Source organism: Trichomycterus rosablanca, chromosome 2 (assembly GCF_030014385.1).
Source record: "Trichomycterus rosablanca isolate fTriRos1 chromosome 2, fTriRos1.hap1, whole genome shotgun sequence".
NCBI classification, from domain to species: domain Eukaryota; kingdom Metazoa; phylum Chordata; class Actinopteri; order Siluriformes; family Trichomycteridae; genus Trichomycterus; species Trichomycterus rosablanca.
This window is the reverse complement of record NC_085989.1, coordinates 31,845,313-31,863,123: the sequence shown is the minus strand read 5'-3', so window position 1 is coordinate 31,863,123 and position 17,811 is coordinate 31,845,313. Positions and strand designations below refer to the sequence as shown.

The 17,811-nt window shown below is 41.2% G+C and overlaps 2 protein-coding genes across 3 annotated transcripts in view; one reads left to right on the top strand and one right to left on the bottom strand.

The window, feature by feature from the left end:
- LOC134308810 (uncharacterized) overlaps positions 1 to 5,503 on the bottom strand; it is a 48,320-nt gene extending 42,817 nt beyond the window's left edge. Inside the window, exon 1 of one of the 2 annotated variants that reach the window (XM_062990715.1) lies at positions 5,128 to 5,503. In XM_062990715.1, coding sequence (XP_062846785.1) covers positions 5,128 to 5,408 — 281 coding nt within the window. In that variant the 5' untranslated portion in view covers positions 5,409 to 5,503. The remainder of the gene's footprint in view (positions 1 to 5,127) is intronic. The other variant, XM_062990716.1, reaches the window with a different exon arrangement.
- A 2,176-nt stretch (positions 5,504 to 7,679) lies between these two features.
- Positions 7,680 to 17,811, top strand: part of csmd2 (CUB and Sushi multiple domains 2) — a 472,613-nt gene continuing 462,481 nt past the window's right edge. The window contains exon 1 of the mRNA XM_063014411.1: positions 7,680 to 8,019. Coding sequence (XP_062870481.1) covers positions 7,848 to 8,019 — 172 coding nt within the window. The 5' untranslated portion in view covers positions 7,680 to 7,847. The remainder of the gene's footprint in view (positions 8,020 to 17,811) is intronic.

Below are 17,811 nucleotides of genomic sequence, written 5' to 3'. Positions count from 1 at the left end.
AAGCATGCAGAAAAACAGATGGACTACAGTTAGTAATTGTAGAACTACAAAGTGCTTCTATATGGTAAGTGGAGCTGATAAAATGGACAGTGAGTGTAGAAACAAGGAGGTGGTTTTAATGTTATGGCTGATCAGTGTATATGGTAGGTGAAACTTATATACCGTACACCTGCTTATTCATATAATTATCCAATTACCCATTCATGTGGCTAGCGGCGTACTGTAAAAAGTCAGACAGAAAGGACCATGGTTGTTGGACAGTCTAGTTAAGTACCTAAAAAAGCCTTAAAGATATGTCAAAGAAGCGTTGTCAGATTGGTTTGAGCTGACAAGAATCCCCACCAGATTTCTATAGTCCAAATTTGTCATAAACAGCATAAATGGACCTAACCTGTTTTGTCTCTACAGTACAGACTTGTGGTGGTAATGGTGTAAAGAATGTTTTCTTGGCACACTCTGGCTCACCAGGAGAGCACATGTTTAAGAAAGTACTCCAAACGCTCTATCTATGTCCTTCTGTGTCATTAAATCACCCAGCCATAATTTTAGATCTCCCCTATTTGAAAGGGTCAAATAATTGCTTGGATCATTGTCACTAGTACCAGTGAGGCTCTACAACCATCAAAAGTCCCCATATACTCATGTGTATCAGCATTTATTAGAAGTATTTAGTGAGAACTGAGCCACCCAACTTTCACCAGACAGATCATGGCACTGTCCCATCGATCTTCTGCCAAGGCCCCTTCTTCCCAAATATACCGTTTATCACCAAAGAAATCCGCAGACATAAAAGAAGATATTCAAGAAGGGTCCTAGAGCTGGGTGTCATACAACCCTATGAATCACCCACTTCTGCAACCTTATGGGAGCTTCAGACTTTCTTGGCTTCTACAGGACGCAGATGCTTATCTCCCTGCCAGGCTAGGCGGGTCCTCCTTTTTACTCCCTTCAACTTTATCATATCTTACAGACCCAGATCCCTTGAGCAGAATCCAGCCTTACCCCTTTCTAGTTCTATCTGGGATACCAGCCAACCTTATTATACTGGAAACTTAACTACAAAGAAGTCCCAGCAGTGGACGAGTAGTAGCAGATGCAGTAGGGGGGGAGGTGTAGAAGTCAGAGTATAAAAAACTGGAGAGGTCCATCAGATGAAAGAAAACCAAAGCCAGTGATCACTACAGATAAGCACCAGAGTGTCAGTCCGAGGAAAGAGTCTGCCTATCAACCAAAATCCTACAATTCCCTTTCCACAAACTCTCACCACATGAGATGCTTCAAGATCCTTTGGCATATTATCATTTCTTAGGCCTTTGCAGGAAGCAATTCCCTCTGAAATACCACCACCCACCTTTATGGTCGACAGAGCTCACACCTATGCAACAAGGGCACTTCTGGACTTACTCAGGAGAGGGAAATGGACATTTAGCAAAGGAGGTTCTTGAGCGCATCCAAAAATTAAATTTCCACGTTCACCGATCTGATCGTCCAGCACCAGATAGAAGATCAATGGGCTAAACTTGTGTTGCTTCAGGAGCAGCCCCTGGGAGAGTGGTTTTAGTAAAGAACTCCACTTCCCAAGATGCAGATCACCTTACAATAGCAGTTTGATAATCTGTTTAAGTGTCAGTCCTTATAATAACCCTTTGGGCTATTCAGTAGACAGACAGACACCAGACAGAAACATATAATGCCAAGTTCACACTACACGACTTTCCAAGTCGTCAAGTCGCTGTACAGTTCACACCGCACAACTGGATCTCTTGTAATCGGGAGTCTTTCAAGTCACTGTGTATTTCACACTACACAACTGATCGGTGATAGGGGGTTTCACACTACACCATCTATCACCTACTGGAATTGCAGGCGAGCTTCTCTGGTCTCCCAAACTACGTTTTGTCATGAAAACAAATGCTAGAAGTGACGAGAGGTTTAATGATACCACGTGCAAAAATGCACGTCAACAAGTAGCGAGCGATCAAAGTTTATGATCTGATGTGCAGCGTAAATCACTGACAAAAAATAAACAAATCTGAGTGGATTTGGCTACACGAACAGCATGGATTTTTCTATAGTGAGTTGGAGGTTAATAAATATTTTTGCAATGCAACATTGGTGTTATGTTTTGTATAGAATGATAAGGTCAGAAATACTGTAAAACTTGTGTGTGTGCCGATGTATTCTGATATAAACTATATTATACAACAGGTAGTTCCGACCTTACAATCTTATTGGTTGAGAAGCGTTCTAGCCGTGCTGATATTCGTGACAACAGCACGGTCTTTTCACACCACAATGGTATTACTCCGCTGACGCGTTGCCATTAACGACAAGCTTCATGCACACAAACGCGCACGCAGGCGACACAGACTTTTTTTCCCGGTCACGTTTTAAATCCGTTATCTGATATACAATCTAGCGCACTGTGTAGGGAACATAACCAATTGTCTAATTCACTATCTAGTGCACTATGTAGGGAACATATATCCATGATCTGATACACAATCTAGTGCACTATGTAGGGAACATATATCCATGATCTGATACACAATCTAGTGCACTATGTAGGGAACATTAATGTGTTTGTAACGCGAACAGTTAGCTTAATAGCCCTGTTAGCAGCATCTAGAAGGTCTGTTTTCACCTATATCCTTTGGTGTGTGCGAGAGGTTTTTTTATTTCTTTTTTTTCCTTCGGAAGTTCTTGACTTCTTCTTCTTGTTGTTCTTACCTCCCTGAAATGAGTTTTTGCAACTTGGGATGTCTGCTTTGTAGTGTTAAACTTTATATTCGTTGTGGAACTACTTTTTGGCGGAAGGTATTGTCAATATTAAAGCATATTTATTATGAAATTCAGGGCTTCTTTGATTTATTTTCTTTCTTTATTTTGTAAAAACTGTTGTATAAAAGCAATAGAACACTCGAGGTTGTGTGTTATGTGTGTTATTCGCAATAACACACTCCCTCTCGTGTTCTATTGCTTAATTATGCCCCTGTCCCACCTTTTTACAACTCCTCCCCTGCGTTTCTCCTCACCCCGTATCTTGCGTTCTCATTGGCTGTTCGACATAGAACTCATTTTCAGTCGGGCAACTCAGATCCAGATATCTGACATTCTAGAAATCTCGTTTCGGATCGAGTTGTTGAGTAGTTCACACATAGTGATTGAGAGCCGAGTTTCGATCGCAGAGCGAATGCCGAGTTGCTCCCGAGCCGGCAAATCTAGCGCCGACCAGTCGGCGAGCAAAAATCAGGGCAAATGCAGTGTAGTGTGAACTAGGCATAAGGGAAACTAAAGTACACGAGGTAAGCCAAGTCTCACATGGCCCTGCCATATAAAATATGTTTATATAGGGTTTTAAATCAATTTTCAAATGGCCTAAAATGTAAATGTTTTATTTTGACATGTAATCTTGTTTCCTCTCACCTCACTTAACTTTACCAGCGTGTATTAGTGTTTTGTTTCTGGGATTTGCTCAAGACCCGCTGTAGCCACATATTTTCAGTCTGCTGCATGTTGTGCCTCTACAACAATTAATTAGTTCTGAGTACTTAGGAATTCATTTATTTTCTTATCATCATAATCCATTACAGTACAAAGGATTTCATGATTAATCACCAAAAAAAAAACAGCAAGGTGGGAAGATGACAAAGAAAAATGAGTAGCCAAGCAAAGAAATCAGAAAAAAATCAGACTGCTTTTACAAAATAATGTTTAAAAAAATGACCTATGATTGATGAGGGAAGGCAGTGGGCTGTGCTTAGTTGTGGGGTTTGTCTTCATTTGATGGCTGTGTAGCAAAAAGTAATTTAAATATTAAAAACAACGTTAACGGTGTCACACAACACCACAATTAATTAAACTAAAAACTGGTGCAAGATTTAAAAATAACTTATTCTTTCAGTGGTATTTTTTGATATTTCGTTTGTATAGCTTAGATACAATTTTAGATGTATTATTAATATATTTTATATTCAGTTTTAACTTTATTTACAGTTTTGTTTCTCATAAAAACTATCTGAATTTTTTTTTGGGTGGCATGGTGTCTTAACAGGTAGCATCAGAGGCCCAGGACCGGCTTCAGTCTAACTTTATTTCAGTCTGTAAGGAGTTTCTTTGTCATGTTTTCCCTATGTCTGTTGTTTCCAGGTATTTCAGTTTCCTCTTAGGTCGAAGCATATTAACATTTACAACCCCACATCAGGAAAAGTTGGGACAGTTTGCAAAATGCAACATTTTATGTATTTATTTATTAGGATTTTAACGTCATGTTTTACACACTTTGGATAGATAGATAGATAGATAGATAGATAGATAGATAGATAGATAGACATTCATGACAATACATTCATGACAGGACAGGTAATTACTGGTTACACAAGATTCATCAGTTCACAAGTTTAATGTCAAACACAGTCATGGGCAATTTTGCATCTCCAATTCACCTCACTTGCATGTCTTTGGACTGTGGGTGGAAACCAGAGCTCCTGAAGGAAACCCATGCAGATATGGGGAGAACATGCAAACTCCACACATAAAGGACCTGGGGATCAAACCCAGGGCCTTCTTGCTGTGAGGTGACAGTGCTACCCTCTCAGCCACTGTCCCGGCCCGAAATGCAAAAGCAATAAATAAAAAATAAATAAATAAATGCAAATAGTATAAACCCAGGGCGGCACGGTGGCTCGGTGGGTAGCACAGCCTCACAGCGAGAAGGTCCTGTGTTCGATCCCCAGGTGGGGTGGTCTGGGTCCTTTCTGTGTGGAGTTTGCATGTTCTCCCTGTGTCTGTGTGGGTTTCCTCCAAGAGCTCCATTTTCCTCCCACAGTCCAAAAACATGCAGTCAGGTTAATCGGAGACACTGAATTGCCCTATAGGTGAATGTGTGTGTGTGTCGGCCCTGCGATGGACTGGCGCCCTGTCCAGGGTGTTACCGTGTGCCTTGCGCCCATTGAAAAGCTGGGATAGGCTCCAGCACCCCTCTGCAACCCTGATTGGATAAGCAGTTGAGTGAGTGAGTGAGTGAGTGAGTATGAAGTACAAAGTTTGTAATCGTTAGTCAATATACAGACTGCTCAAGTATAGACACACATGATTACTGATAGATAAAGTGCACAGGTGACTTACACTGGTGTTGAAGTCTCATCAGCGAGGTTCTTCTGTTTGCTGGTAATGATACAATCCTGCATTATCGGATCATCCATAAACCTGTGAGCATTTTCAGCCAGGTGTGGCCATATAGATCCCTGTGCCAAAACAGAGCGCCTCCAGATCCTGAAACACACTTGATCCAGCTGATCCTCAGGGGTGTCGGAATGGATCCACACTGATCTGGGGAAAGGTCCCAATGCAGACCTCCTCACCCGCTTACTGTCCCTATTCTGTCTGTCCAAGTGAGCGTCTGTCATTCTTTATTACTAGTTATAATTTAGTTAAAAACATCCAAATACTTTATCGTTTTTCAGTGTTGCTTTATAGAGTGATTATCTATGCTGAATTCCTGGGTTGAGTCTGATGAAGTAATACATTTTGAAAATAAACAAAAACAATTAGGCAACTTCAAATCAAAGCAACACTATATGATGTCATGGTGAATTTATGGTTTCACAACATCTTAGTCCATCTCACGCTTTCACACTTTTTATTTCTCAGTTTGCTTTAGGATTTTGCTCAAGCACTTAATGTGAATTAAGGACCCAGGGAATTAAACAAACTGCACTAACTGTTAAGATTGTCTCCTGTGTGGGTTTCCTCCAGAAGCTCCGGTTTTCTCCCACAGTCCAAAGACATGCAAGTGAGGTGAACTGGAGATACAAAATTGTCCATGACTGTGTTTGACATTAAACTTGTGAACTGATTAATCTTGTGTAAATAGTAACTACTGTTTCTGCCATTAATGTAACCAAAGTGTGTAAAACATGATGTTAAAATCCTATAAATAAATAAATAAATCTCAGTCCCCCTAGAGGTTTAAATATTGCTCAGTATGGCTCAATATTTCTTCTATTAGGCTGGCACGGCCAAGGCAATCAGCATTTTGGATCCATTGTTTGTTTGAAGGTGATTTAAAAAGATGAACTTTAAACTGTAAAGAAACTTAAATCTGCAATTAAAACTAAATGGGTATTTGTGTTCACAGGGCCCGTGATGACAAAATCTAAGGGTGTGTTTGAAACCTAGGGAGCTGCCTTGCTGTCTTACTGCCTACATAGGCAGCTGCCTCAGTAGAGAGGATTGTAATAAGTTATTGACTTATAAGGCAGGTTATTCGAACGCGCTACTTAGACAGCGATTCCATGGGGTTTCGCATTTAGCATCTTGCCACTCAAACCAATGGAATGGGGTGGCACAGCGTGCTAGCACGTCAACTAACATCTCCCTTCTTGTACCGAAAACGGTTAAATTCGCTGACAAGCCCAAACTTGCAAATAAAAACACTTGTGCAAGTTTATACAAGTTAAAAATCAATAAGAATTTATTTACGTTATTACAGCCATGTTTTTTTTTAATTTTTCTGTGAGAGAAGAGCTGCCGCACTAAGGACGCTTCCAATGCTCACTCATTCTTGAGTCAAAATAACATTGAAATTTTAAGATGCCTAACTAGACAGCATATTAAGGCATCTAGGATTTCGAACAGCCTCCTTCTCGGGAGTGCGCCTAGGATGGCGTAAAATATCCACCACCAGCTCAGACTAATGAAGTCATTCGGATTGAGTGACGAAACGTATCTCTACAACAAACTTGTGTCCAGATGAACTGATTCAACTTTGTGGATTTGTGTACCTGGATTATTGAGCATGCATCAACAGACCCTAAGATCTGTGCCAACCAACCCATCTTTTTAAAATTATGCACTACATCGCATTATTAAAAAAATGCGTATACAGTGGTACCTTAAAACTCGACGTCAGTTGGTTCTGGGAGCGGCGTTGAGTTAAAAAGACGTTGAGTTTCAAGGTATTTTTCCCATCAGGATGTATGGAAAACCTGTTAATGCGTTCCATGGTCCCATAGTAAACTTCTCATGTACTTCTCCCTAACGCGTACTCCTTTGTTTACCTCGCACGCATGTCAAGTTTAAGGGAAATGTTGAGTTTAAGGGTACAAATTTCTCGACGAAGGGCGTCGAGTTTCGGGGACGTCGAGTTACAAGGTACGACGACTGTATAGGCTAATTTGTGCGATCGCGCGTGCGTATGTGTGTTTGGGTGAGCGAGAGAGAGAAAGAAAGAGAGAGAGAGATGCTCTGGCTTTCTGCAGTTGGACTTTCAGCGGTGTTCAGACTACTAATTCAGCGCCTAGCCTGAACCTGACGAAGCCTGAAGAAGCTGCGGTCCCGGAATACCTTCCCCCTCCACTTCCACACCTCACAACCATCCAGCCGTTCACTGAAGCTCCACACTTGTGTGCGGAGGTGTCGGGTGCTGTGTGTGGTGTATGATTCATGCCTTAACGAGTCGCTAATTAATTGAAAACAAAACGAAGGGACGCCGAGCTGAGCCCTGCCGAAGGGAGCGCAGGTGCTGGTTTCTGCATCCTGTCTGCCTGGCTTTCAGACCTGACAGTCATTTTTTTGTGGTTTAAAACACTATGTAAATCTTTTTGGGCTGTAGAGGGAGAATTCGCCGTTGTAGAAGCATCTTCCTTCTAGGTGCTGTTGCTGTGAAATCGTGCTGCAGCGTCATTGAACCCCGCTTTGTGCTCGAGATGGTTCAGTCCGCGTGTGCGAGAGCGCTCTTGACGCGTGGGGATTTTTCCGAGCGCCGACGCGAATCCAATCTTCCCGCTAAACGCGAGTGATAAGAGCGATCGCCGCCGATAATAAGAAGAATACAAATCCCCGCCATGGGCTCCACTTTGAATTCGGACGTAACGGGACTTGGAAGGACTGCATGTGAATGTACAAGGAAATCAGGGGGAATACGGCTTTTGGTGTTAATGAAGGCGGGAGTATTATTGCGTCCATGGAGCCGGCTTCTGCTCGTGTATTTTGCGCTGATCGGCGCGTCAGTCAGCGGTAAGTTTTGCGCTTTGCGCACGCTAAAGCGATGCATGCTGTTGTCTCAGTACCATATTCCGATATGCACAGCTGAAATGTATTCTGTTCCTGCTGCCAAGCAGGTGCTTTTTTACGCATTCTGGCTTTGAACCATTTATTCTTATATATATGATATTATTGCTTTCTTTGTTTATTTTCCTTTTCAACATGAGCTAAATGACATGGAGTTTTTTCGAATAAGATAAAGATGCTTTAGGTAGTCTGTTGCTGTTTGCAACCCGTTGGATTTAAAGACAAGCTATACGTGCTGTGTATTTGAGTGATTGTAAATGCTCATTAACATCACCTCCAACTAAAACATACAGTAAAGTGCCCACAATGTTTAATTCAACTGGTTTCGATCGGGTTTGTATGTGCGTATGCGTGCCTGTATATGTGCGCCAATGTGTGTGTGTGTGTGAGGAGGCGAGAGAGTTTAGGACGGAGGCGTGTATGCGGGGGCGTCTGGCATTAGTCTTACAAGCGGGCTAAACTACATTCTAGTCCTAACTTCATTCAGATGGCTAAATCCATCACACATTATTAACCACAGGCCAATTGTGAAATCGTTGTTCTGCGTTAGCAATGCATGGGCAAGAGCATAACAGACCAAAGTTCGGATTGTAAGACCAACTTTTGAATGGTTATTTAGAACATGGATGAAAACATAACAGCAATGCATTTGAATTAGATCAATTGTACCCCTTGTGCTACCTGATTTCTCAAATTCATTGACCCAACTAGTTTCAGGTGAGTCCAATCACGCACAATCACTGCAAACTATGTAGCCCATTTTTGCACTCATCAATGATTCATAACTAAAACGCTCAGATTAAACCCACTAGTTTAACCCCGTTACCTAATGTCTCACAGCCTGCATAGTCATGCTGTTTTACATCACCCGGGTTTTGCCAGTCGCTCAACAACTGCACATTTCTCATATTAAGTGTTTTGTGTTTGGTGTTCCTCTTCCGATTGGACCGAAGCAAACCAGCCCCCAAGCAGTTGCCCTCCTTTCCCATTGAGCGGCACCAAAGCTTCACCATACCGCAATAAAAACAGAAATAAACCCTTATATTGACTGAGTTTATATACCTAACCCTCGTATAAAGAAAGCCGGCGATCTTAATAGGAACGTTTGAAGCAGAGATAACACAGCAAGAGTCCAGTACAGTTTAGCGATTTTCCTGCTGTAGTAAACCTACCAAACCAAGTTATTACCTGGTTAGTTGAATGAGGTGTTTTTGAGCAGGAAAATTACCAAACTGTATTGAATTACCAAACTGTATTGAACTGTCGACATCCCGAACAGGAGTTGTGCCTGGTTGCCTGGTTTAACGTGACTTGAATTGACCAGCGGTGATTCAGCACCATGGACAGAGACGTTTGTGGTTATTATAATGAACCGTTAGTGCATGGTGATCACATTTCTCAAAGCCAAAGAAAATTCAATACCCATCACCTTGATTTAATCAGAAATGCATATTTTAAATGCACAGCTAATAATTCTAAACACATGCTAATCCCTAACACTCAACTACGGCCAAGTAATTATAGTGGTGATACGTGTTGTGCTATGTATCTGTCATTAAGCTATTTGAACTTGTTACACTGTTTTTTTTTTTTTTTTTTATATACAGCTCATTACATTTTACTATTTATAACTGTTTTTGAACGAATTTACAGCAAAGATTCGATGACGTTAAATGTAAATTATATTAAGTGTTTCTATACTTTTTTTGTTCACATTATAAACTGTTTTTAAGCTTAATTTGAGTTAACATTTAACCAAACCGAAGACAGACAATGTAGTTAATGTAGGTAATATTTTTGCAAGCAAGTAGAAGACAAATAGTCTTAGTAGTGATTCAGTTATGGTGAAACCAATACAACAACATCTTCCTTGGATGATCTTTTTATTATGTACTTAAAATAGATCTGGAACTAACAAGAAAACAGAACTTCAGTTGGTTACGAATTAGACACAATTATTTATTTAATTTATTATTATTATTTATTTAATATCTATTCACTTTTTATGCTAGTAGTTGTATCATTTAATCATTTAAATCAGGACCCACAGTGTTATATCTTGCACATCTTATTAATAAAACATGCCTTAATTAAATAAGCCAACAAGTTAGACCTGTTAGTCATGCAGCTTATTAGAAGACCCTGCTGAGTTTCATTTCATGAGGCTTGAAAAGTATTGTAGAATAAATTTTAGTTTTGTATCTGGCTGTTTAAAGCAATGTGGGTAGCAGTCCAGAACCCTTACTGGAGTTTGGTCACTGGCACATTGCCCCACAGGGAGTATTGGTTCTGGGTGCTAAGAGCTTAGGTTAACAAGTGCTTTTGTTGCTGTACACATGATTTAAGACAGTGATCTATGTCCCAAATGTCATAATTTGCGATACTCATATTATTGAATGCCTGATGTTTTTGAAAGCTTTATGCCGGGACCAATGCGAAATACTGTGATATACACCAACAAGGCATAACATTATGACCACTGACAGGTGAAGCGAATAACACTGATTATCTCTTTATCACGGCAACTGTTAGTGGGTGGGATATATTAGGCAGCAAGTGAACATTTTATCCTCAAAGGAAAAATGGGCAAGTGTAAGGATTTGAGCGAGTTTGACAAGGGCCGAATTGTGATAATGAAACGACTGGGTCAGAGCATCTCCAAAACTGCAGCTCTTGTGGGGTGTTCCCGGTCTGCAGTGGTCAGTATCTATCAAAAGTGTTCCAAGGAAGGAACAGTGGTAAACTGGCGACAAAGTCATGGGCGGCCAAGGCTCATTGATGCCCGTGGGGAGCGAAGGCTGGTCCGTGTGGTCCGATCCAACAGACGAGCTACTGTAGCTCAAATTGCTGAAGAAGTTAATGCTGGTTCTGATAGAAAGGTGTCAGAATACACAGTGCATCGCAGTTTGTTGTTTATGGGGCTGTTTAGCCGCAGACAGTCAGGGTGCCCATGCTGACCCCTGTCCACCACCAAAAGCGGCAACAATGGGCACGTGAGCAATGGAAGAAGGTGGCCTGGTCTGATGAATCATGTTTTCTTTTACATCACGTTGATGGCCGGGTGCATGTGCATCGCTTACCTGGGGAACACATGGCATCAGGATGCACTATGGGAAGAAGGCAAGCCGGCGGAGGCAGTGTGATGCTTTGGACAATGTTCTGCTGGGAAACCTTTAGGTCCTGCCATCATTGTGGATGTTACTTTGACATGTACCACCAACCTAAGCATTGTTGCCGACCCTGTACACCCCATTCATGGAAACGGTATTCCCTAATGGCTGTGGCCTCTTTCAGCAGGATAATGCGCCCTACTACAAAGCAAAAATGGTTCAGGAATGGTTTGAGGAGCACAACAACGAGTTTGAGGTGTTGACTTGGCCTCCATGATATGAAATATTTAATTGGCTGAAATTCAATGTCAATAATTGGACTTTTGCTTTTATGTTCTGGGTTTTTCACATATATTCATTATGTTTATATTTAGTTAGGTCAATAATACAACATTTGGCATAAAGACATTGCTTTATTTGCATTGACCTTGTCATCAGAGAGAAAAAAAAAACAACTTAATCATAATGTATGATACCCCATTTAGTGCACCTGATCAGCCAGTTACTCCAACACCCCCCACGGCTTAGTAAGAGTTTTATATTAGTAGGCTATGAAAGTCAGTCAATTTATGACATTCTCTTCTGCAGATGCTTTTATTAACACACTTCATATTATATTTTCAAGGTTTCAACAGTCACTTAAAGAATGGTTTGACAGATAGTTTTTCTAGTGGTTGACACATTAAAGTGTGGCCTGCACTTTAATAATGTAGATCTGTTATTACTGTACATTAATTGCAGACTATTACATACAGATAATGCAATCCTATATACAGTGTATCACAAAAGTGAGTACACCCCTCACATTTCTGCAAATATTTCATTATATCTTTTCATGGGACAACACAATAGACATGAAACTTGGATATAACTTAGAGTAGTCAGTGTACAGCTTGTATAGCAGTGTAGATTTACTGTCTTCTGAAAATAACTCAACACACAGCCATTAATGTCTAAATAGCTGGCAACATAAGTGAGTACACCCCACAGTGAACATGTCCAGATTCTGCCCAAATGTGTCGTTGTCCCTCCCTGGTGTCATGTGTCAAGGTCCCAGGTGTAAATGGGGAGCAGGGCTGTTAAATTTGGTGTTTTGGGTACAATTCTCTCATACTGGCCACTGGATATTCAACATGGCACCTCATGGCAAAGAACTCTCTGAGGATGTGAGAAATAGAATTGTTGCTCTCCACAAAGATGGCCTGGGCTATAAGAAGATTGCTAACACCCTGAAACTGAGCTACAGCATGGTGGCCAAGGTCATACAGCGGTTTTCCAGGACAGGTTCCACTCGGAACAGGCTTCGCCAGGGTCGACCAAAGAAGTTGAGTCCACGTGTTCGGCGTCATATCCAGAGGTTTGCTTTAAAAAATAGACACATGAGTGCTGCCAGCATTGCTGCAGAGGTTGAAGACGTGGGAGGTCAGCCTGTCAGTGCTCAGACCATACGCCGCACACTGCATCAACTCGGTCTGCATGGTCGTCATCCCAGAAGGAAGCTGACGCACAAGAAAGCCTGCAAACAGTTTGCTGAAGACAAGCAGTCCAAGAACATGGATTACTGGAATGCCCTGTGGTCTGACGAGACCAAGATAAACTTGTGTGGCTCAGATGGTGTCCAGCATGTGTGGCGGCGCCCTGGTGAGAAGTACCAAGACAACTGTATCTTGCCTACAGTCAAGCATGGTGGTGGTAGCATCATGGTCTTGGGCTGCATGAGTGTTGCTGGCACTGGGGAGCTGCAGTTCATTGAGGGAAACATGAATTCCAACATGTACTGTGACATTCTGAAACAGAGCATGATCCCCTCCCTTCGAAAACTGGGCCTCATGGCAGTTTTCCAACAGGATAACGACCCCAAACACAACCTCCAAGATGACAACTGCCTTGCTGAGGAAGCTGAAGGTAAAGGTGATGGACTAAACCCAATTGAGCACCTGTGGCGCATCCTCAAGTGGAAGGTGGAGGAGTTCAAGGTGTCTAACATCCACCAGCTCCGTGATGTCATCATGGAGGAGTGGAAGAGGATTCCAGTAGCAACCTGTGCAGCTCTGGTGAATTCCATGCCCAGGAGGGTTAAGGCAGTGCTGGATAATAATGGTGGTCACACAAAATATTGACACTTTGGGCACAATTTGGACATGTTCACTGTGGGGTGTACTCACTTATGTTGCCAGCTATTTAGACATTAATTGAGTTAACATTGTGTTGAGTTATTTTCAGAAGACAGTAAATCTACACTGCTATACAAGTTGTACACTGACTACTCTAACTTATATCCAAGTTTTATATCTATAGTGTTGTCCCATGAAAAGATATAATAAAATATTTGCAGAAATGTGAGGGGTGTACTCACTTTTGTGATACACTGTATATATACTGTATATATATATATATACAGTATATATATATATATATATATAGTATATATATATATGTAGCTCATGAAACTTGCTTTTAGTTTGTGTTATAGAGAAATGAAGTATATATTACATTAATGTTAGTGCTATAAGGACTAATGTTTTCAGAACAGCTTTATTACTTTTTGAAATTCTGCCATGCAGGCTCTTAATGCCTAGTGCTGGTATATTAAAGCATTTATATGAAGGAAGACTAATATCTTATAGATAGATGAAGGAGGTAAAAAGTTACTTTACAATTTGCAATACAGAACTCTTTTTTTATCCGTTTTCCATTGTTTTCCATCTTGTTCACCCAATCCAGTCGTGTCCAATCGGAGCTTATTGCTCGCCACTGCTGCAACCCCCTCCTTCAATCAAGCAGGACTGATGCTGTCACGCACCCCATCCAGTCATCAATCGCTTTTCACCTACCAGGGATGGGGTGCATACTGCCATCTATGATCAGCCACCTTACTGCAGGTGCCTTGACCAGTCAGTGCCAACCAAGTGCCTCAATCTATAACTTAAAATAGAGACTGTTAGTGATGTTTAATTCTTAGTGAGGTTTAACTCTTGTGATTGCAGAGCCATGAATGGTGCTTTGTCTTCTTGAGGTTATCAAGCTATTTCAAATACCAGTAGCAGTAGGTAGGTAGATATTGTTGACCTAAAATTTGAAAACATTATCAGGAAGGACTATTTGCACTATAGTGTGAATGTAATCCTGCAGATCTGTAAAGCTGAAGTATGAATATGCAATAGTTTCCATAGAAAACTGCCACTTCAAAGATAGATAGATAGATAGATAGATACAGTGTATCACAAAAGTGAGTACACCCCTCACATTTCTGCAGATATTTAAGTATATCTTTTCATGGGACAACACTGACAAAATGACACTTTGACACAATGAAAAGTAGTCTGTGTGCAGCTTATATAACAGTGTAAATTTATTCTTCCCTCAAAATAACTCAATATACAGCCATTAATGTCTAAACCACCGGCAACAAAAGTGAGTACACCCCTAAGAGACTACACCCCTAAATGTCCAAATTGAGCACTGCTTGTCATTTTCCCTCCAAAATGTCATGTGATTTGTTAGTGTTACTAGGTCTCAGGTGTACATAGGGAGCAGGTGTGTTCAATTTAGTAGTACAGCTCTCACACTCTCTCATACTGGTCACTGAAAGTTCCAACATGGCACCTCATGGCAAAGAACTCTCTGAGGATCTTAAAAGATGAATTGTTGCGCTACATGAAGATGGCCAAGGCTACAAGAAGATTGCCAACACCCTGAAACTGAGCTGCAGCACAGTGGCCAAGATCATCCAGCGTTTTAAAAGAGCAGGGTCCACTCAGAACAGACCTCACGTTGGTCGTCCAAAGAAGCTGAGTGCACGTGCTCAGCGTCACATCCAACTGCTGTCTTTGAAAGATAGGCGCAGGAGTGCTGTCAGCATTGCTGCAGAGATTGAAAAGGTGGGGGGTCAGCCTGTCAGTGCTCAGACCATACGCCGCACACTACATCAAATTGGTCTGCATGGCTGTCACCCCAGAAGGAAGCCTCTTCTGAAGTCTCTACACAAGAAAGCCCGCAAACAGTTTGCTGAAGACATATCAACAAAGGACATGGATTACTGGAACCATGTCCTATGGTCTGATGAGACCAAGATTAATTTGTTTGGTTCAGATGGTCTCAAGCATGTGTGGCGGCAATCAGGTGAGGAGTACAAAGATAAGTGTGTCATGCCTACAGTCAAGCATGGTGGTGGGAATGCCATGGTCTGGGGCTGCATGAGTGCAGCAGGTGTTGGGGAGTTACATTTCATTGAGGGACACATGAACTCCAATATGTACTGTGAAATACTGAAGCAGAGCATGATCCCCTCCCTCCGGAAACTGGGTCGCAGGGCAGTGTTCCAGCATGATAATGACCCCAAACACACCTCTAAGACGACCACTGCTTTATTGAAGAGGCTGAGGGTAAAGGTGATGGACTGGCCAAGCATGTCTCCAGACCTAAACCCAATAGAACATCTTTGGGGCATTCTCAAGCGGAAGGTGGAGGAGCGCAAAGTCTCGAATATCCGCCAGCTCCGTGATGTCGTCATGGAGGAGTGGAAAAGCATTCCAGTGGCAACCTGTGAAGCTCTGGTAAACTCCATGCCCAGGAGAGTTAAGGCAGTTCTGGGAAATAATGGTGGCCACACAAAATATTGACACTTCAGGAACTTTCACTAAGGGGTGTACTCACTTTTGTTGCCGGTGGTTTAGACATTAATGGCTGTATATTGAGTTATTTTAAGGGATGAATAAATTTACACTGTTATATAAGCTGCACACAGACTACTTTTCATTGTGTCAAAGTGTCATTTTGTCAGTGTTGTCCCATGAAAAGATATACTTCAATATCTGCAGAAATGTGAGGGGTGTACTCACTTTTGTGATACACTGTAGATAGATAGATAGATAGATAGATAGATAGATAGATGCTTTATTTATCCTGGAGAAATTATGAAATTATATTAAAAATATGGATCCTTTACTGTCTTTACCAGTTGATAGACATTAGTAGGTAGTTCAATAGTAGGTCCAGATATAGGAATGGTGAAACTTGACAAAGTATTATTTTTTTATTGTATAGAGGTCCAGATTTTGTGTCCTTATACTGAGTTATATCTTCTTACATCAGCAAAATGCTTTCTGAATCACAACTCTGTTTGTGAATCTCATTATGTAGTGATTATTGAGACTTATTTATGTGAATGCAGTTTTGGGTCTGTTAAGTGCCCATCTAACCCTGTCAGTGACCTTGTGACCACTTTTTTTGACATAGACACAGTGCCATGACTTCTTTTAACATTCATTGACTTAGTTCCTTGTGATGTTTTCACCTGCAAATCTGGCTTCCACTATCTGGCTTCATTAGAAGTCTGTTAGTTGCCTTATGTTGATGCAGTTGCACGACTTTTAGAGTGCAGGTTGTAATGCCAGTATCAACAGTTGCAGTCTTTAGTACAACGGACAGCTCTTTCTTCAGGGGGTTTTCACAGCTGAATGTCAGTGCTAAATCCAAAAGGCTTTAGGGGCCAGCGCGGAGATCCAAACTGTGCTACACAACTGGTGGTAGAGATCTGTCCTGACAGCCGTACAATGTTGTCCTCACTAGGAGAATTAACACCTGGCCCTGTGTTTGTTCTCAGTGGAATGGTATAGAATACTAAACAGGAAAAAATACTGAATCAGTCTAATCTGAGATGAGCTTTATTCATCTGACATTCCCAATTGTATGAAAGTAACCTTTACACAGCTTAATCACTCTTGTTTATTTTAACCTTAAAGCATTAGGCTGAGTTAATTAAACGCCTAAATTTGCCATGTCAATGACAAAAAGGCAATACGTGGACGTGGGTGTTTCTATAATTTAGTAATAGGCATATACTGAATACTATACTGTTTTATACTGATTGTGCAGTGATTTGTTTCACCATTCATGACTGGTCAAAAGCTTAAACAGCTGATTGTAATGAAGTTAATTCACATAATTTATAGAATAGAATAGAATGCCATTATTTGTCATATACACATATACAGATGCACAGTACAACAAAACTCTTTCTTCTCATGTCCCAGCTTGTTTGGAAACTCGGGTCAGAGCGCAGGGTAAGCCATTGTATGGTGCCCCTGGAGCAGAGAGGGTTAAGGGCCTTTTTCAAAGGCCCAACAGTGGCTACATGGCAGAGCTGGGATTCAAACTCTCAACCTTTTAGTTGGTAGCTCAAAGCCCTACCCACTAGGCTACCACTGTCATTTAATTGAATAAATGATTGTTTGCGAACAAATACAGCATATGTAAGAAATTTATGACTGTTAGGAAAATATTCATGGTTAAATATAGCAAATAGCTTTTGTCTTTGATTTTCTGCTGCAATGGCACATGCGTGATGCGCACACATACACACAGTTGCATAATATGGACTACATGGAATTCTTATTTATTCATTCATTTATCTTCATTAGATCTTGCTTAGCATTGTGTTGGGATATGAACCTACCCAAAAACAAGGAACATAAGATGGAAACACATTCTGGACAGTGCCAGTTCATTACAGGGCATCACATACTGAACTATTAAGCCAGGAAAAATGGATAAAGGGCCTCTGTCACCCAGTTAAGGGACTATTGTCCCCTAATCTAGTCATATCCAATTACCTTGATTGCGTTAC